We start from the raw sequence: 21,522 nt of genomic DNA on the forward strand, positions 1-21,522 counted from the left end.
AAAACAAAAGGCCATGTCCCTTGACTAGGCTAAATGTGACCCTTGTAAAGGCGTTAGAAGATACATTTGACAAGCTCTTAAAAACCCTTCTAAACTAGTCTGTAATTTTGTCAAATGTCCTTCATCTCAGCCAACAAGTCCAGATTAAGGAATGGTGGCTATGTGGAGAACACATACTTGAACCTGCCTAGGACATAATCCTTATGCCTTAGGGGATAATTTTTCCTTTATAAAAAGAAATACATTGAAAAGGAAAACAAAAGTAAGATGCACTAACTCTCAGAAGCATGTGTGTGTGTTTATAGAATAGTGTGTTTAAGAATTCAGAGACAAGTGGGGATCCCCAAGGCTTCATGCACTGGAGAAGCTTCCCGTAGACATCAGTCTTGGGGGAGAAGTAAGACCCTTAAGGTGAAGCCCCTGCTGCTGTGGAGTATTAAGGACCAACAGGACAGGGATGCTGAACAGGATGAAGCCTTCAGAGCATCCTGTGTCTTGCAGGGGCTTTCTAAAAGCAGGGCTGCAGGGGTAAGCAGCAGAGTGCACCTTGTACAGCTGGAGAAGTTGCTTTATATGTTATAGACTATGGGAAGCCAGAAAGGTTCTCAGTACACAAGTGGGAAGGGCACAAGGGTATGTTTCCATGATGCTAAGCCTGGACCAGAAGAGGAAGGGCTGAAGTCACAAGATGATAAAGGCTTATATTAAGGGCGTAACTATGATCACAGACAAAACACCTGGAAGAGAACTCATGAGCCATCAGGGGCTCCATGTGTGTGCATGTGTCCTTACATCTAGCTCTGTATCTGCACAGAGAAATGAAGGGTTGGGGTATGCAATGCTTTGAACAAGCTGTTTTGGGAAAAAGATGCCACTTGGATTTTTAACATTGTTGAGTTTAGGAGAGAAGACATTTGACTAAAGACATGGGAAAATGGAATGAAAGGGCGGGTGAGAGGGCTCAGCAGATAAGGACACTTGCTGCCAAGCCCAATGACCTGAGTCTGATCCTGGAATCTACAGTGGAAGGGAAGAATTAACCATGCATGTTGTCTTCTGACCTTCACATGTGTGACATTGCCCCCCCCCCAACAAATAATTAATAGACTAAGTAAACAAATAAGTGAACAAACAAGTAACGGTGTAATAAACTTTAAAGAAAAAGGACCATGGGATGGAATTGAGACTGATGCTCAGAGGGACATTCTGTAAGAAGCATGGGAGTCTTCCATGTATAGGCAGCAGGAAACAGCTCAGGAGCGAGGGAACTTTCTATGGACTAGGGAAAGCTGGGCAGGGACTATAACTCAGTGGTCAATGCTTGCCTAGGATGTGTGAAATCTTGGGTTTAACCCCTGAATACTGAAATTTAAACAGAGATAAGGTGAAGCAGTGAAATCAAGAAGACCCACATTTAGGAATTCAGAAAAGGGCCTGGAGAAATGCTCTTCTTAAGAACTGGCTGCTCCTCTGGAGGACCTGGGTTTGACTCCCTGTGCCCACATGATGACTCACAACTATTGGTAAATTCAGTTTCAGGGGCTCCAGCGCCTTCCTCTAGTGGGCACCAGGAACACTTGTGGTATACATACAAACATGCAGGCCAACACTCGTACTCATTAAGAAAGAAATCCTTTTAAAACAAAAGAGCCCAGAAGAAGTAGAGTTAGTTAGCTGATGTGGAGACGCAGTGGTGAGCAAAAATAACAGGACTAGGCAGTAGGATAAGGAAGTCAAGGGACAACTAAGGATGGGGCAGGGGAGCGATTGACTCTTTATAAGGGTAGAAAGGTCATGGAAAACAAGGGCTGAAGAAGACAACTAGACATATAGCTAGGAGGTCAGAATAGCAAACATCTGTTCTAAGCCCAGTGGGTAACACTCACCAGTGGTCAAATCAGGGTCTTGAGTGGCATGCTTTTTCTCTTTCTCGTCAGTCTCTTGTATACTGGAATTTTCCATCATGGAGACTAAGGTGAAAGTAAGACATGACACACACATAGATCACATATATGTGACTTCTCCTATAATGGCTCTGGCTTGACTGTCCCTTTAATCCTCATGCTGACATTTATTTGCCATGTGATGGTGTGGGTGTGTGGGCCTTCAAGAGGAGTTTAGGCTCAGAAAGTTCCATCCACACAAAAGGAATAATACTATGATAGAGAACACGTTTCTTTTTAAAATATATCTAGTTTCTATGAATGGGTATTTTGTCTGTATGCATGTCTGTGCCCTACAGTGAGTGACAAGTATCCAAGGAGGCCAAGAGAGGGCGTCAGACACCCTGGAGTAGTTCTGAGAGGTCCTGAGTAACCATGTGCATTCTGGGAACGAACCTGCTTCTTCTAGACGAGTATCCAGTTTTTTAACTATGGAGCCATTTCTCCAGTTCAGACAAAGTTCACTTTAAGGAAGCTGCTTTGTCCCTCTTGCTCTCTCTTGGAAATAGCAGACAGGTCCTTGCTGGCTGTGGCTCCTTAATAAACGGACCTCAATTCTGGGTCTCTTTCTCCATCATTTCCCAACTCCCCCGCTACGTAGCCCTGACTGGCCTGGAATTCAGTATGTAGATCAGACTGCCCTTGAATTCACAGAGATCTTCCTGCTTCTGCCTGACTGGATTTAAAGGTGTGTGCCTGACCTCTATCTTATCTTTTGAGAAGGGTTATCTCTCACTGAACTTTCTGGACTAGCTGGTCAGCAAGCCCCAAGGAAATGCCCATCTCTGCTTCCCCCAATGCTGAGATTAATGTGGGCTGCAGGGCTGTATACGGCTAAGGATCTGAACTCAGGTCCTCATACCTGTGCAGAACATGCTTTACCCACTGGGCCAATGCACTAGCCTCCGTGATAGGTTGTTCCCCACTACAGTTACCCTACCATGCTGCAGAATACGACAACACTCCCCATCTCCAACCACCCGTTGGCACTCAGCCAACCTCCCGCTTTGCCCATCCCTCCCCTCTGAGTTTCCATCACTAATAATCTCAGTTCTATTTGCTTTTACTTTTGGGCCAACATTTTTAGCTTTCACATATGAGAAAGAACATACAGCCTTTCTCTTTCTTTGTCTGTCTTATTTTGCTTCGAAACACCAGTTTCTCACAAAAATTGTCACAAATGGCCACAGCCTCCTTTGTCTTATTCGTAAAGGCACCCCTTTATTAACACTTCATGTGCACCAGGCAATGCACATAGTGTGTGGTGTCTCCCCTCAGCTCCGAGAGAGCAGGTTTTGAGCAGTTAGCAAAGGGCCCAGTCCTAAAGCAGTGGAGTAGCAGAGGCAACCAGGGAATTCCCAGTTTGTTTTCTATCTGGGGAACCTAAACCAAAACCATTATTCCAGGCTTCCTTTCCAAGAGGGAACTATTAGGAAGGAGTTCACAGGATGCTTCAAGAGAACCACTGAACGATGGGGGGGGGGCTCTCGGCTTTCTGGAGAAACTTGGGTAGGAATGCAGAGGACAAAGCTTTTAGGGCAGTGCTAGAGTCTCGGGGCCAGTCTAAAGTCCGGGCGCCCCTGTTCTAGAAACAGGTTAAGCTGTGAGGCTTTGGAAGATGAACTGGAACAACAAGAGGGCTTTTCTGGAGTTTGGTTGCCTATGCTTCTAACAAGGGGGCTTCCTTGGCTGCAGTATTTTATCAGCCCGTTGCACAGCGCCACTATCTGGCCCCGAGGGGAATAAAGCCTCCGGCTCTTAAAAATAGAAGTTATTAACAGTAATAAAATTGCAGAAATTGAAAGCCGAAAAGAATTCCAGAGACCATGTCTCTTAAACCCTAGGTTGTATACGAAAATGCAGAGCAGAAAATTGAGTTGTTCAGTAGTGCTGCCAGGCATTTTAAAAACATCCGGATTCTAAACACGTTTACAAATATTGAATTATTAAAGGAAGGATGTGGTTGCCTCACTCCATAACGTTTTCAATTCCCACCACTCTTCAAAAAAAAAAAAAACTCTGTGCGGTACATATTGTATTTTTCAGTGTTTAAAGCCCCAAACATTTACTTTTCAATATTATTCAGGACATAGCGTTTTAAAAAATATGATCTGATACTGAACATTAGGAACACGATAATGACCCAAAGACAGTACCTTCCCAGATGGAATTACTATAGAGAACATGGAGGAACGCCTACTTTCCTGAGGGAGGCTAACCATCCTGCGCAAGACACCAGGAGACTCACTCACTAGTTACTCATTCATTCATTCACTGATTCATTCATTCACATGACCATTTACTGGGCCTTTTCTGAGTAATACCCACTATTGGCAGATACAACGCTGTATATAAAGCTAAATGAATTATATGATAATGTCTCCCAAGTTAACTAGTTTATTCATCATCTAAAATATAAGACTTTCTAAATTCTTCTTATAGCTCCATCCTGTCAAAAGTGACCTGTGTTCTCACAGCCAAGTAACCACAGATGTGCCTACATAGGTGAGGCAGGTCATTGCTATTGACTATACTCCTTTCCCCACCTCCTGCTTCTTCTCTCTCTGTGGGTGGGAAATCTTTGTGTTTGTGATGCTGTACATAGAAAACCAAGAGCAAGTCTCCTACATGACTTCAGCTCTGTCTTTATCAAAACGGGAATTCACATGTCACGGTCATGTGTGTGTATGTGTGCCTGTGTGTGAATACGTAAATGTCTTGAGCCAAATATCTTTGAGCTCAAAAGGCCCCATGACACAAGCTCATAACATAAGAATTCTTGACTTGACTTTACCCCAGGCCACCACAAAACTGTGACTAGTTGGAGGGGGTCTATGTGGTCTAACCAAAAATGAAAAGAGAGGGCTAGGGAGATGGTCTAGTGGGTAAAGCATGGACCATGAAAACTCACAGAAATCTCATGCACAGAGCCCCTGCCTATAGCTCCAGCACTGGGAGGTAGAGACAGGAGGATTCTGACAGGTTTGCTGACCAGCCAGTCTAAGCGAGATGCTGAGCTATGGGTTCAATGAGAACCCTTGTTTCAAAAACCAATCAATCAACCACTCAGAAACAGGCAGGAGTGATAAATTCTTACATCAACCTCTGGTTTCCACACATGTATGTATGAGTGCACACATACACGCCACACACATATACAAATCTTCAAAATATTCTTTCAATGTAGACAAAGCATGTGCATCTCCAACCAGGCATTTAAGGCTTCAGTGATTTTGAGACTTACCCATACTTGTGGGCTCCTGGGGGGCTTGAGAGGAGAGAGAGCTCTGCTCAGGGACATCGGAAGCTGTTTCTTGATCTGCAACTAAAAAGGGGGAAAAACAAAATTCTGCAACCACTGAGATCAGCCTTAGCCACATCTCGCTCAAGATCATAGTGCACAGAGCCTGGCTGCTCCCCACTTCTGGGGGCTGTGCAGAAACACAGAGCCTCAACTCTGTGATTTGAATCTGTACCCCGCTGCTTGCCCATCTGCTAGGTGACCTGGCTGAGAGTACAGCATACTGGGACCCCTGTGTGCAAGGACATTTGGCAGTCGCCGGCAAAGGGCATTTGCTGTGTCCTTCTGCACACACCTGTCCATCGGTTGCTCTGTTTGTCCACCTGCATGTAGATATTTTTCTATTTTCATGGGGAATATACTTCCAACTCAATGATCCATTTCTCTGGTTGCAGAGCGAGCTGAATCTCAGTGCTGTTATGAGCATATTCCTCAGTGACGTGAGCAAGACGTTTAATTTATCCAGCACTGAAGATTTTTCCTTTTGTGTGAAATACAGTTGCTGGCTCTTACCTCGTGTGTGTGTGTGTGTGTGTGTGTGTGTGCGCGCGCAGTAATAACTCCATTAACGTAAGGTATGTAGTACAATGCCTGCTACTAAGCAAGACACTCACTAAATGTTGCTGTGTAACATGAAGAATGAAGAACTGTTTGTGGATCAGTCCAGAGAGACAGCTTGGCTCATTCTCATCAGTCAATGAGAAGGCTGGCATCCAGGAAGGCTGTAATGTGTAAGCATGTAACTGTGCCTATCAACAACACTATGTGACATATGGGCATTGTCTCCTGAAGTTTATGGATGCTTCTCAGTATTCATGTAATCAAAAAATTTCTGTGGTTTAAAATCACTATTTTAGTAACTAAGCATACGTAATTTTTAAACAGGTGTTAAAAAAAACCGAATTGCAGGTGAAATCTTTGAGGAAAGCAGGAAGAGTTACAGCAAAACCATTAGAGAAATAATATTTCAGAAGTTCTGTTTACCCATAGTGATACAGTTTTGCTTGTTTGCTTTTTGAGACAGTATTGCTATATAATTGCTTTTGTTGGCCTGGAACTTGCCATGTAGACCAGGCTGGCCTCAAATATCTGGTGATTCTCTTGCTGAATTATTGTATTTTTGTTTCAAGCAAGATGACTTGGTAGAAATAGCAAAATGCAGAAACTGCTGAGAAACACATTATTTTCTCTTAAACTGGGCATCGAGAATATTTAAAATAAAAAAGCAGTCATTTTCTTACATAAGTTTGTAATGTGTTTTTCATAAAACTATGCAATGTTTATCAACATATTGCAGACTTATTATTTTAAAGTAACCACGTATTTTAAATTTCTCAGTTTTAACTACTAATAGATAAATATTAACAGAGCCTATAAAAGTTCTTTGTGGGTCTCAGTTATTCTTAGGAGTGAGAAAGGTGGGCTGGGGCAATGACTCGGTGGGGGAGGGGGGTAAAGTGCCTGCTGCATAAGTGTAGGGACCTGAGTTAGCATCCCTGGTACCCAGTTACAAGCCAGAACAGCATGAACCTGTGCTCCCTGCACTCCAGGGAAGAGACTAGGGGACCTTCCTAGCTCACTGGCCAGCCAGTCTCGAACCAGTGACCCCGAGGTTCTGTCATGTCTCAGAAAGTAAGATTAGATAGTGACTGATTGGATAGCCTCTGGTCACGTATACTCACCTCCGCCTGCACCGGCATACTGCTCACATGCTCACACACACACACACACACACACACACACACACACACGTGCACGCGGGCATGCACATACATGCACACATGCATACACACATGCATGCACATACATGCACGCACGCATACACGCACACACACACCTGAGTGTGGAGGGTGATGGCATTAAAGATATTTAAGAACTGTGGCTCCATGCATAAAGCCCCACTCCCACATTAGTGATGGGAACTAAATGCTTCTCATTCGCAATCCCAACCCGAGGAAGCCAATCAATCCCTAGAGAATTTAGCTCATCTTCTTGCCCTGCTGTCCAGGAACACTGCGCATTCTTAGATATGACACATTCCTAGACAACTCTTACGTTCCCTGCATCCCACCCAGAGGACAGCGTAGATGAAAGGGCTCAGAATGCTCACTTGTAAGTGTGCTTTAAAGCATTCCCTGATAGTAAGCTTTTTTTTTTTTAAAAAAAATGATTGTGTGAACAAAATATTTGTATTATCTCTGTGGCTCATCAAAGGAAAAAGATAATAAGCAAATAGAAGCCACCGATTGCTGATACTAATGACCCACTCTGAATATTTGCTGGCGATCTGGAATGGTTCTAGATAGCCGACAGGTAGCCGTGATGGCTATTATTGGTTGTCAACTTGGTACCCTTGCGACTAGGGGGCATCATTTGAAGAATTCCTTCCATCGGATTGGCCCGCAGGCATGTCTATGGGGCATTGTTTTGATTGATGGTCGATGTGGGAAGGTTTAAGCAAGGGATGAGCAGTGCTACCTCTTGGCGGGTGGTGCTGGGTTCTATAAGAAAGCAGACTGATCAAGCCATGAGGACAAATCAGTAAGCGGCTCTCCTCCATGACCTCTGCTTCAGTCCCTGCCTCCTGGTACCTGCCTTGAGTTACCTCGGTGATAGAGTGTGAGCTGAGCTGTAAGATGAACTCAGCCCTTTCTTCCGTTAAGTTGTTTTTGGTCAAGGTTTTAGCACAGCAACATGGAGGCAAACTAGGACAATAAAGAAATATTAAGCTAAATTAAAGATCTAAGAAAAACGTCTTTCTTACCCAAATCTTCAAACGGGAAGGGGGCCACCAGCCGCCTTCCTTCCAGGCCCTTGTGCCGGATAACACAGTGCACTGTGGAGTTTCTGCCGTACGTGTGGACCACGAGTGTGCTGGTGGTGTTGCAGGTTTTCCCGTCAGTTTCAAATTCATGGTGGAGCCCGCCTACACAACAATTCGAAGAGACGGGAAAGGTTGTGAGTAGTAGGGTAATGTAAGTGCTCAAGGTATGTCTGAGGTCAAGGAAGTTAAGATTTTCATGAAGGGATTTCAGCCTATGGTTTCTTGGGGCACAGCCACTTGATAAACTGACTAGCGTGTGTACACACACTATGACGTTTCCAATTTTATGACCCTGTAAAAGGTCATGCTCCGTGTTACATCACTTAATTTAGGGAATTTTGTCAGTTTTTAAGATATCTTATAAATAACTCACTTTATATTTCTACTCTGATTGTTTAAAGATTCGTGATTTGAGATTAGCCTTTCAACATTAGACAAAGGATTGATAGTTATGAGGCCAAGTTCTCTGAAGCTGATGTATTGAACGGTGTCTTTGGGCACCTGTCACCACCAGAGGGCACCATAACATTTAAAAATCTCTTGGAAATGGAAGCAAGAAAGAAAACAAAGAAACCTTTCTCTCTCCTACTTACCATAGACCTCCAGACCACTCCCCAGCAGCCAGGTGACTTGCGGAGGGGGCTTGCTCCTCTCTGTGGAGCATTTCAGTACAACATGTTTGTCTCCATTCTGACGTCTGACCACCAAAGCTTCCACAGTGGGCCTGAAAGGCGTCACTAGAAGAAAATGGAGTTTTCTGTGCTGAGCTAGTGGCAGGTGCGTCCGCGGGCACAGGTGTGTGTGTGGGCACAGGTGCATCTGCGGGCACAGGTGCGTGTGTGTGGGCACAGGTGTGTCTGTGGGCACAGGTGTGTAGAGGCCAGCTGTAGATGTCAGCCTCACTCTTTAATCACCATCTGTCACTGGATCTGGAGTTCATGGAAGCAGCTAGGTTGGCGGGCTAATGAGCTTCAGGGAGGGACCTGTCCCTTCATCAGTACTGGAGTTAAGAGATGCCTGTGCCCAGCTTTTATGTGGGTTGTGGGCATCCCAGCCCAGTTTGTCAGGCTTGCACGGTAAGCACTCTCCCGAGTGACAGGGTCTCCATCCACCTGGCCTGCATAGGTTTGCTAAGCACATCACCTGTGAATCTTTACCTGGGATTGCTGTAGAATAATTATGTAATTCCTGGCTACATTTCTTGTTTAACTTTCCCCAGAATCCTGCCATTTTATGCTTTCAAAGAACCAGGCTGGCTGAAGTCAGAATGTTTGTTCCTGAGCATGTGGCCAGTTCCCGAGAATTCCCAAAGAGACATCGTCAGGAAGGCAGACCGAACGTGGTGTAACGCCACAGGCTTGGTTGCCAGCACACTAGGGGACGACCCGACTTTAGTCCCGCCTGTCACCAGCTAGCTGTAGAAACAGACAAGCCCTCCAACGTCGTGGTATGTCAGCTGTGACACAGAGACATTGGTGTTTTAGCTCTAAACATTTGCAAGTCTGTGCAGACAGGGGGCGAAGCACAGTTCTTTTACCCCTCCTCACATCAAAAGAGCATTTCCATTATCAAGGACCCGCAGGTCTTTTTGTACTGCTGTCCTGGAAGTCATTTTCAGCTGGACTGATGTCTTCCTTCTTCCAATTCTACTTTTGCATTTTTCTTTCATGGAGAACCACACTTGTATGCATTTATTGAATTTATCCAGACGTTGGGAAGGAATGAAACAACTCTAGGCAGGTTCCAGATGTGTTCCTTGTTGGTACCACAAAAATGGGAATGAGAGGCCCTTCAAAGAACTAACGGTCTGGCTGTGGACTCAGTGGTTCTCAACCTGTGGGCCACGACCCCTTTGGGGGTTGATTGAACCTTTCCCAGGGGTCACCTATGACCATCAGAAAACACTAGTGACAGTAGCAAAGAACTGATTCCTTCAAATTGTCTGCTGTGCTCCATGACACATGCCCTTCCTCAGGTAACTTTTTCTTCTTTCTTTCTTTCTTTCTTTCTTTCTTTTTCTCAAGACAGGGTTTCTTGGTGTAGCCCTAGCTGTCCTAAAACTCAATCTGTAGACCAGGCTGGTCTTGAACTCACAGAGATCCTCCTGCCTCTGCCTCCAGAGTGCTGGGACAAAAGGTGTGCACCGCCATCACCTGGCCTCAGATAAATTTTTTTCTAACTAAAAAATAAATAAAAATGGTGCACTTTGTTCATCCCTGTATCACGCCTACGGGGAGTTACCCTGCTGGGAACATACCTAACACAATCACCTTCACATGCTTTGTCCTCACGTAGCTTCCGTACTGTAAGCACTTGTACATGCCTTCATCCTGCAGAGTTACATTGGGCATACGGATGGAGAGCTGTGTGGCCGAGTGGTGAAGAAGCTGGTATTTGGAGCCTTTTAAAGCTGTACAGGAGAGAAAAGAAGCTGGCATGAGGAAAAGCTCACTCACGGAGTGCCTGCCTCTCCTCCCCAGTGCGGGGATTAAAGGGACATGGAGCCAAGAAGGCGTCCGTGACTTCCATGAACAAACGCTTGCCACAGTTTGCTGTTTAAACTTGATGTAGGTGTGGTTTGCCCGGTCACAACAAAGGTCAGCAATGGAAGATAAACACAGCAGCTAAACACCTTCAATTTTTAATCTGAAAAATGTTCTCAACGATTTGAAGATTCCTGTGGATGTTAACTTAGTCCTTCCAGGGATTTAATCAACAGTGCAAAAAGCAAGGCCAAAAAGTTCTAACTAACATGGAGAGTTCCTCTTGTTTTGATTTTACATCCTGACCGGGAACTTTCGTGGAAGGTCAAAGGTCGCTGGGCAAAGCAGGGGCTCTGAAAAGAGCGATTTTGTTGATTTGCTCTCTAATTGGTTAAAGGGGCTTAATGTGCACACATGTCTAATCAGAATAAAACCTTGGAAAACGACCCAAGGGAACATCTCTCATCCGAAAGGAAGGTTGTGCCTCTTGGGACCTGATGTCTCCTGAGCTAGCACTCCGGATTTTCAGTCTTATCTCTGCTGACATTGGAGTCAAGAGTTCTTTGTTGCGGGGGCTGTACTGTGAAGTGTGGGTTGTTGAGTGCATACCTGGCCTCTGCCTTCCGGACTCCTGAGCCCAGGACCCCCACTCCCTACTTGTAACATCCCCAACAATTCTCAGAGTGCGAGATGACGCCATCTGGAGAACCTTTGATGTGAATTAATGGGTTTTACTGCAAAACCCCCAGAATGTCTAACTTTCCAGTCTCCAAAGAGGAACAAACAACTTTGTTTACCAGAACTATTCCTACTCAAAGTTCACTTCTTCACCACCTTTCTCAACCTGCACCTACTTAGTCTACTGGACTCTACTATTAACAGTGAGTGGTAAAGCTTACAACAATCTGTTTGGCTATTTTATATTTAACGTGTCAATTAAGCAGTATTGACAAAGCATGTCTATTTTTTAGTGGGTCTGTTTGTGAATATAAATGGAACTTGGCTGAATCCGATTTTCTCAAGTCCTTGACATCTAGTGGTATTAGAGATATCGAGTGGTCTCATTAGGAAAAAGACTTGGGGAAATTCCTGTCTGAGGTCTAAGCAACACTTGAAGTTTGTCCCTCTCTTTCTCAAGCATGCCATACACCCTTTCTGTGTGACACAAGAAAGGCAGAGCTGTCCTCCTGACGAAAGTGCATACCATCGATTTCCATTGCCTAGATATTTTGGTGTTAAGCCCAGCGGGGGAAGACAAGGTGCTAGGGAACATGACTTTGCTGCCGGCTCTAGACACAGGGTGATACGTCAGCTCTACAGGAGAGTCCAGCAAGGCAGCCCGCTGTCTGCCCACGACTGTGGTGTGGGTGTTTCCTGGTCAGTGAGAGTCAAAAAGTGATGTGGGGGTGAGGTGCAGGCGTGGAAAGGTGCTTTGTAATTTGAGCCCCCTTTAACAGTCTTTCTGATGGGGTTTCCACTTCAGACTTCCTGTGCCCCCCCAAAGCCGCCTTGTGTCAAATAACTTCGGAGGTGTGAGTCACGTGAGCCAGTGGGTGAGCTGAGCCCACCCTTCGGGTGACTCATGTGGGTCTTTGTGCCACTAATCTGCCCCGGGTGGAAATCCCTTAGGTTGAGGTCTATCATTTTTGTTCCCCTCTCACCCCACTTACCAGGATGCTGGTTAAAAAAAATGGTGAACCCAGAAGGGGCCAGCCATTGGAGAGAGGCATTCTTCGCAGGAGAAGTGGCACAGTTTAGGGTGAGTGTCGCCCCCTCCTCCACTGTGATGGTTTCCATGTTCAGGAGGGCTGCTGCAGATGCAGAGATGGGGAGGGTCAGACAGCACGCATGTGTACATGAGGTATGGTCACCAGAGAACAACCTTTAGGCACTCAATTCGTTCCTCTGCCAAGTGAGTCCCATGATTTGAGGTTGTCAAGTCTGGCAGCAAAAGCCACTGCCCAGGCCCAGAGGAAAAAAAAAATCTGTTGCTCACTCTACACTAGAGTGAACCCAGCAGGCTCAAAGTCATAGGTGACTGGAATCTGACTCAGGTGTGGACTCAGTCCACACCACTGTAACTACATAGGCCTATCAGAGTGAGGAACCACCAGAGCTCTGGGGAACCACTCAGATTATAAAATGGGTGATCTGCAAATTTGTGTGTTACATCAGCTGTGTATGATCCTGTGGGGGAGAAATTGCAGGTCCTGGCGTTGCTTGGTGACAAGGTGCTTCCTAGCCATGGAGAAGCCCTGGGTTGAATCCCCATCATACATGCATACATATCTGTGTGCATGCACACACACACACACAAACGCACTCACGCACACACATGCTCTCTCTCTTTCACACACACACACACACACACACACACACACACACACACACAGATGCTCTAGTGACTTGTTGGGACAACTGGTCACTGGGAGTTATGCAGATCCACCCCAGTTAGCTTCTCCCACAGAGGGACTTTCTCCAGCAAATGTATGAGCTTAATTTGCCCAAATCACAACCCTCGAGAATGATGAAGAATTGACTCTAAACAGTGACAATTTTATTGTTCCAGAAAGAACATAAAGGAAGAAAAAACGCTTTTCCTTTTTTTTTTTTTTTTTTTTTTTTTTTTTTTTTTTTACTGAATTGGCACATTCATCATCGTTCATGATTGCTTCAAGTTTTAAACTAAACTGCCTTTCCTTGGTATTAATATAATTCTTACCCAGGAGGGTGTAAAAACTATCCAACTAGAAGAACGCTACACCTGTAAATTATGAACAGTAAATGCTTTAAAGCCCTATCTTCAACCTAAAATTGAAAAAAGAAAAAAAGGAAGGAAGTTATTTCCTCCTGATAACACACACTGTGGGAAAAATAACGTTTTTTGAAACAATGCTTCAAGTAGTTCAGACCGTCCTTGAACTCACTAGATAGCCCAAGCAGGCGCTGAGCTCCTGGTCCTCCTGTCCCAGCCTCCTAAGTGTTAGAATTACAGACATGTACACTATACCCAGCATCCTTGAGATCATTTTACATATCAGGAACAATGCTTTGGGGGAGCTCTAGGGATGCACTAGGATAGCCTTTATTTTATTTGTTTATTTAATATTTGTGCATTTCATCTCTAGTTCTTCATTTCCATGTAGTCTATAGCGAGAATAACCCCCAGTTTGTGTGTTGTATTCATACTGCTTCTCATGGGAAAACGGTTTTAGTTCTAGCTGACAAACACCTGTACCATTAGCCAATGCAGAAAAAGAACAACGCGCCATTGTGAGGCTGGAGAGATGGCTTGGGCTGTAAAGAGCTTGCCATGCAATCCTGGGGATCTGAGCTTGGACCCCAGTACCCAGTAAAAAAATATATAATAGGCCCAGAGTATTCATCTGCAATCCCAGTCCCGTGGAGCTGGGGACAGGAGAACCCCTGGGGCTTGCTGCCAGCCAATCCAGCATAATAGATGAGCTCCGGGTTCAAAGAGACAGCCTGTCTCCAAAAACAACAGCAACAAAAAAAGTATAAAGCAATGTTGAATATACTCAACGTTTACCTCTGGCTTACACACACACACACACACACACACACACACACACACACACACACGAAGAGATCTGTGGTGCTGCGGGTACAGCTCCATTGGTAGAGTCGGTGCCTAGTGTGCCACAGGCCTTAGTTTCAATTACTAAGTAACTAAGTAATCAAGACATCCGTGTTTTCAAAAATAAGCAATGAAGTTGGCAGCCAGAATTCTGCTTGGATCCCCTCATGGGAAATAATCTCATGCTCATGAATTAAATAGCAGACACTGACAATGTCCTTAGATTGTGATAAACTGCACTGCACTGTGGCTTTTTAGCAAGGCGGAGGTATTATTCACCCTAAGATGTTGCTTTTGCTGCTGAAAACTTAATGTGTGTGGCTGCTGATCAGACTGACCACGTCTATTGACCCCAGGGATGGCCATGGGAAGACCTGCTACTGAGGGGCAGAGCTCGGCTGTGCCACCACTCCCTGCTTTGGGCTTTACTGATCTTATTTTGGCCCCAAGTTGGATCCTGCAGCAGGAAATTGGTGTAGAAAAGAAGACTAGCCCATCACAAAGCCACAGGCCCACCCAGCTTTGCTTAAAATAATAACTTCAAATATTGCTTGGAATGCCTAGGTCTGTCAAAGGGTGCAAGAGGAAGATGCTGTGCCGAGTCCTGAGGGAGAAGCCTTCCGAGGAGGAGACAGCACGCCTCGTCGGGCTGGTGGATGCTAAACAGTGAGTTTAGCTGTCTTCTCACTTTTCTTTTACCTAAGTTTGGAGTCCAACTTTCACCTGTCGTCAGAGCAACGAGGTGTGGGTTTCTTTGCTTTTGCTCACCACTTCCTCCCTGTCGATGCTAGCGATACACTGACGGTATTCTCATTCACCGTCAGGCTTTGCTCACGCCCTACATGGCATGTGCCAACTTCCTGCTTCACCCTGTCTGACCTGCAGCACTCTCTCCTCTGTAGATCAGTCCTATGTGGGGCTCAGCAATGAGCGGCTGTAAGCTCTCACTGCCTCCTGCTTAGGTCGTGCTGACTGAGTGGATGACTGTCTTCTGGGCTTGGTTACCTCAGCGACTGGATGCATGTAGCCAAGAATGACCATGTGTTACAAGGCCACCCTTTGAGTCTTTTCTTATGGACTGTGTGATTAGGAGATTTCATTACACTGCAAATGCATAAAGTATAGTTATTTTTACAGTGCTGAGATTGATCCAATGGACTTTTTTCCTTTCTTGTTCTTTAAAAAGATGACTACAGATATTTAATAGCTCACCTATCTGTCTGTCTATCTATCTATCTATCTATCTATCTATCTATCTATCTATCTCTGTTTGTCTATATCTATCTATCTATCTATCTATCATCTATCTATCTATCTATCTATCTATCTATCTATCTATCTATCTCTGTCTGTCTATCTCTATCTATCTATCTATCTATCTATCTATCTATCTATCTATCTATCTATCTATCATCTATCTATCTATCTATCTATCTATCTATCCATCCATCTATCTGTCGTGGAATATTCAACCATGGAAAGAGGTGTTATATTTGTCTATGCTGTGGAACATTACTTTAGGTGTGTAAAGGCATGCTACATTTGTTTCTGCTGCATTTGCTTAATGATGTAAAGCTGTGTTGCATTTGTTTCACCTTGCCTGCCTAAGGCACCTGATTGGTCTAATGAAGACCTGAATGGCCAATAGCTAGGCAGAGAAAGGATAGGTGGGGCAGGAGGACAGAAAATAAATAGGAGGAGAAATCTAGGCTCAAAAGAAAAAGGGGGAACAAGGAGAGGAGAAAAGGAGGAGGAGGAGAGAACAGGGAGTTCCAGAGGGCCAGAAGCCAGGCAGCTCCCAGGCAGTCAGACACAAGAAGCAGTGAAAGTAAGATATACAGAAGGAAAGAAAAGTAAAAGGTAAAGGTAAAGAGAAACAGGTTAATTTAAGTTAAAAGAGCTAACCAGAAAAAAGGTGGCACACTCCTTTAATCCCAGTAGCCACACTAGTTTTCCATAGAGGCCGGGCAGTGGTGGTGCACACCTTTAATCCCAGCACTAGAGAGGAATATGAAACAGGAGGAGACAGCTCTCACACTCAGTCTTATTCTGAGGATTTGTGGAGGCAGGATCACCATTTCAGTCTGAGGTAGAAGTAAGAGCCAGTGGCTGGCTGCTGTGCTTTTCTGACCTTCAGGGTGAACCCCAGTATCTGTCTCTGGGTTTTTATTGTTCATGCTATGCATCTCCATCTCTGTGCATGTTTGTGTAAGGCTGTGTGTGGGTGAGTGCATCCTAGTGCACAGGTGTGGGCATCATGTCTCACCGTGTGGATCTCCTGGTTCCAAATCAGCTCAGAAGTCTTGGCCACAGGAACCTAACCCACTGAGCTGCCTCACAGTCCTCCATGTCCCTGTTCATCACATGTACTCAGTTTTCACACAAACTGGAGAGCGTGGCGTGCTACGCACACAGACTGTGTTGCAATCTTGTGGGGCCACGGTGTATGCATTCTGCTGTGGAGACAAGATAGAGGCTTGCCAACACTCCATCACGCAGGACGTTACAGAAATGGAGCTTGGACTCCTCATCATCTCTTTCACCTCATAGGTACACTAGTGGTCCTGGACTTGGAAGATGGCTCAGTGGGTAAGAACACACACTCAGCAAGCACGAGGACCTGAGTTCAAATCCCCAGCACTCACATAAAAGAAAAACTAGGCATGTCTGTGTGGTTTGCATGTGTTTGTAATCCAGGTGTCAGAGGTTCAGAGATGGGCAGATTTCTGTTTTTTTTTTGTTTTTTTTATAGATGGAAGGAAGCTCATTTTTATAGATAGCCACAGTTTAAATGTCTAATAGATCAAATAAATAATGCTACCAAGAGGAGACAAGGAGTTTAAACAGATGATAAGAGATAAGACTGAAGTAGCAATTTTTAAAAATCTCATTTGGCTCTGCTATTTTCTTTCTTTAAGAAAAGTAAAATTTTAGATGGGTCCACTAGTAAATTATAACATATTTTCAAAGAACTATTGCCAGTGCTTCTCAAACAATCCCATAACAGAAAGTGAGGAAATTTGCAAACCTCTTTTTATGAAGACAGTCTTACCTTCATGCCAAAATGAAGTCAAAACACAACACGGAAAGAAAAGTCTAGAATAATCCCTCTGATGAACAGAGATGCAAAAATTCTCAATAAAATACTTGCAAACCAAATTCAGAACACATCAAAAAGATAATCTTGATCATGTTGGTCCCATTTTAGAGATACATAAAAGATCAATAGCCGTCCTGTATACCAGTAACAAACAAGCTAAGAAAAACATTAGAAAACAAATCCATTTCTAAGAGAGGGAGAAACAAACAAATCAACTTTGGGATAAACCTAACCAAAAAAGTGAAAGAAGAGATGGGCAGATTTCTGGTGGCAGCTAAGGCCAGGCTGGCTAAAACAAGTGGGATTCAGACTTAATGGATATCCTGCCTCAAGGCCACGAGGGAAAGAACATTAGAGGAGGAGTATCCAGTATTCTCTACTGACCTTTGTATTATATACACAGCACACACGTGTGCACACATACACACACACTCTTTCTCACACATACACCACACACAAAATGGTAGATGGTGTCTCATCAAAGCGCATGTGACTAATTTTCAAGCAAAGGGCACATGGCAGTCACGTCCACCTCCTGAAGCCCACACAGCTGAAGGAAGCCAGGGACTTCCTAAGAACTCTTGGCCCTTCCCAGCATTAGGGGACAGTTTCTGTGGAGGGTCTTTACTCTATATAGGTTATCAGAGAAACTGAAAAGACAAGAAAATGTGCACCCACCCACTGAGACAGTGGAGCTGATCTACTGGGAGCTCACCAAGGCCAGCTGGACTGTGACTGAAAAAGCATGGGATAAAACTGGACTCTCTGAACATGGCGAACAATGAGGGCTGATGAGACGCCAAGGACAATGGCATGGGGTTTTGATCCTACTTAATGTACTGGCTTTGTGGGAGCCTACCCAGTTTGGATGTTCACCTTCCTAGATATGGACGGAGGGGGGGGAGGACCTAGGACTTACCACAGGGCGGGGAACCCTGACCGCTCTTTGGACTGGAGAGGGAGGGGGAAAGGAGTGGGGGGAGGGGGAGAAAGGTGGGAGGAGGGGGAGAAGGGTGGGAGGAGGGGGAGGGAAGTGGGAGGCTGGGAGGAGGTGGAAACTTGTTTTTTTTCCTCCTTTTCTCAATAAAAAAAAAGAAAAAAAAGAAAAATAAAATTGGCTTATGCCCCATTGTTGCATTAATAAATTCAAAATCAATCAGTGCAAGTCTATTGCAGGGTCCCAAACTTAGCATGTGCAGTTGGAATCTGTCCTATTCTGTCCCCTGTGCCTCTCTGTGTCCAGTTGGAACCCAGGATCTCTCCGGCTCTCCTAACTAACACAGATAAGCCACAGGCTCCATCCCACTGTTTTCTTACATTAGTTAATGTGGTCACCAGCCATGGCACCCAGACATCCGACAAGCACACTAGCCTCTCATCTCTCGCAAGCACTGATTTAATCAATCCAGTCTTCCTTTCCCCGCTACTGCTGTGGCCTTGGCTGAGTGTCCCAATTGCTTCTTGCTGAACCATTCCAGCAACTGTCTTCTAACTGTCCCCCCCTCTAGTTCATCATCCATTAGCTTTTAGACCGACATTTTAAAGACATTATGCTTCCCTTCATTTAAAGTATTTCCTGGGGCCAGAGAGACGGCTCAGCAGTTAAGAGCATTTGCTGCTCTTCCAGAGGACAGTTTGAGTCACAGCACCCAGCGTTGTGGCTCACAACTGTCTGTCACTCTAGTTCCAAGGGATCCAATGCACTCTTTGGATTTCGGAGGTCGCCATGCACGCATATGGGTGCATAGGCGTATGTGCATATGAAACACTCATGTTCTTAAAATAAAATAAAAAAGTTAAAAAAGAGCACATACTACTCTTGCAGAGAACTTGAGTTCAGTTCCTAGTCTCCCCAGTTAGTTCCCACAGTTAACAGCTGCCTCTAACTCCAGGCGGATATGACGCTTCTGTCATTCACTGACGCCTGCCCCCTGCCCCCTCCATATCACACACACATACACATATAATTTTTAAAGAAAAATAAGGAAGCTTTAAAAGTGTTCCCTGTAGCTCCCTTTGTATGTAGGCATCAGGCTAAAGCTCCTGATGATTTCATCACACATTTTCATGTCTCACTTGATGATGCTCCTTCCAGGCAGCCCAAGTGAAGGGATACTTGTTGGGTCCTGGAAGATTCAGGCTGAAAAGTCACTCTTGCCCAGCCATTCTCATGACCAGCACAGGGCCTTTCTTATCTCCCCCAAGACTCTTTCTGGAGATTCAACTCATAGATTGCAACTTTTGTCAAAACTTCCAAGTAGAAGACTCCAGATACTGCTCCGTGCTTAAAGCACATGCTGCCGAGCAAGCAAGAAGAGGGGCGTTTGGATCCCTAGAACCCTCATCGATGCTTGGTGGGAGCAGTGGTTCCTTCGCCATTCCCACCCTCAGGAGGCAGAGACGGGATCTCCGGACCAAGCTGGCTAGTGAGAGTAGCCACATTGGCAAGCTCTAGGCTTGAAGGAGCGACCCTGCCTCAGGATGAATAAATGGAGAGTGATCAAGGAAGAGTTTTCACTACCAAACATGGGCTTGCACACACTTGTACACACAAGTTTACACATACATGCATGCATACCACATGCACACACACATATAAAAAGGAAAACACACTTGAAAACAGGCCTTCACCTCCTTCCTTCCAATGGACTGAATCTCTCTTCTAGATACAGAAAGGTTTTGATGGTTTCAGCACTAAGCACACATTCCTTTACACTTGTGTGGTTATGGTGACAGTCCCATTAATGAATCACAAATGGCTAGAAGTGGAGGCAGTGTGCCGTCCGTTCACTGTGGACTCCCAGGGACTAGAATAAAGGTAGTTTTTAAAGATATTAGTTGAAAGGGCAATGCAAATCTTCAGAGACAAATATTTTAAGAGAACTCTTAGTTTTCTTCTGCAATTGTGACATCAAACAATAGAGACTTGAACTGAATCAAAGCTAAAAACATGTGCGTGATTTCTCAGATCCTGTTTCTACGGCTCTCGTGAAGGAGTAGGCAGAGAGGCACGTCAGGGAAGATCGTTACAAAAAGAGATTTGTATGATTTTTAGATAGACCAGGCAGAGAACCTGCAGATGTGAAAATCAATTAGACTTGTCAAAATCAAATCATTTCCCAGGTCATCATAAAGAGAACTGACTCGACGCAAGAGAACAAAGGAATTCTTCAGTTTGCAGAAGCCCTTCCTTCCTGCAGCTAAAAAAGAGGCTTGGAAACAGCCTGGGTTTGACCTTTCCATCAGCCACAAGATAAGGGAGGGGAATGAATTTGGAAAAACAACAACCAAACAAACAAAAACGCCCAGACTCATTCTCATTATGTTTTATCCACCCTTGAGATTGCTCATTCCAGGAGCCTGGAAACCAGGGGCAGGGCCCAAGATCTTAAAATTCCTTTGTCTGCAAATCTCTGGCAGCCGCTGAAGCCACCGCAGTGATTTTTCTACTGCCTAATTTGCTAAAGTTAGCTGAGGATTTGCAGCTGTGTGGAAGCTGATGTTGACAAGAAACAGCACGGCTAACTCCTGCCCACTGGACCCTGAGGAGCCTGAGCAGGTCTAGGTCAGAGTGAGCAGCAGTGGTTCGAATCCCACTGAGGGTCTGTGTCACCTAGGTGGGTTATTTCAACATTGAACCTTTCAGAATGTCTAAGTCAACAGAAGCCTCAGGTTCTTCATCCTCTTTAAGACAGAGTTTCAGGGCTGGAGAGATGGCTGGGCAGTTAAGAGAACCCCGCTCTTGCAGGAGGACCTTAGCTTGATTCCTAGCACACACATGGGTGACTCCAGTTCCTGGGGGATCAGCCTCTGGCCTCAGCAGGTGCCAGCATACATGTGCACACACGGGTTGCATGTCCTGGCAGACTTGTCTTAGGTTTATCTTTTTGTTTTCTTACTTTTTGAGACAGGGTCTTGCCATGTTGCCTTGCAATTACTGATATCCACGACATAGCCTAGACTGATCTTGAACTCATGGGGATTCTCCTGCCCCAAATGCTGATCTTACAGATGGGCGCTGCTGTGCTCAGAATAGGTTTATCTCAAGATATGATTCTTTTGTTTTTGCTGTTTATTAAAAAGTATTTCTATGGGATTTTTTTTTTTAAATGTGGGAAATGTTTGAAGCATGGAAAGTTAAGGTCAGCCGAAGACTTTAAACCTTGGAATAATTGAAATCATACTAATTTTGGCTGTCTAAATGCACCTTTTCAGAATGCATTAGCTGTTCTGTAAGCCACTTACTCAAGAAGCTAATATCATTCGTTACCAA

At 44.8% G+C, this 21,522-nt stretch overlaps 1 protein-coding gene across 1 annotated transcript in view; it reads right to left on the reverse strand.

Moving 5' to 3' along the window:
* Nucleotides 1-21,522, reverse strand: part of Crtam (cytotoxic and regulatory T cell molecule) — a 29,155-nt gene that overhangs the window by 6,380 nt on the left and 1,253 nt on the right. The window contains exons 2-7 of the mRNA XM_041657610.1: nt 12,222-12,362; nt 10,326-10,478; nt 8,662-8,805; nt 8,009-8,170; nt 5,188-5,268; nt 1,887-1,970 (exon numbers count right to left, since the gene is read on the reverse strand). Of these exons, the coding sequence (XP_041513544.1) occupies nt 1,887-1,970; nt 5,188-5,268; nt 8,009-8,170; nt 8,662-8,805; nt 10,326-10,478; nt 12,222-12,362 (765 nt within the window). The remainder of the gene's footprint in view (nt 1-1,886; nt 1,971-5,187; nt 5,269-8,008; nt 8,171-8,661; nt 8,806-10,325; nt 10,479-12,221; nt 12,363-21,522) is intronic.

This window comes from Microtus oregoni, unplaced genomic scaffold, assembly GCF_018167655.1.
Source record: "Microtus oregoni isolate MIOR12 unplaced genomic scaffold, Mior012 000008F_ref0000371, whole genome shotgun sequence".
In the NCBI taxonomy this organism is placed as follows: Eukaryota; Metazoa; Chordata; class Mammalia; order Rodentia; family Cricetidae; genus Microtus; species Microtus oregoni.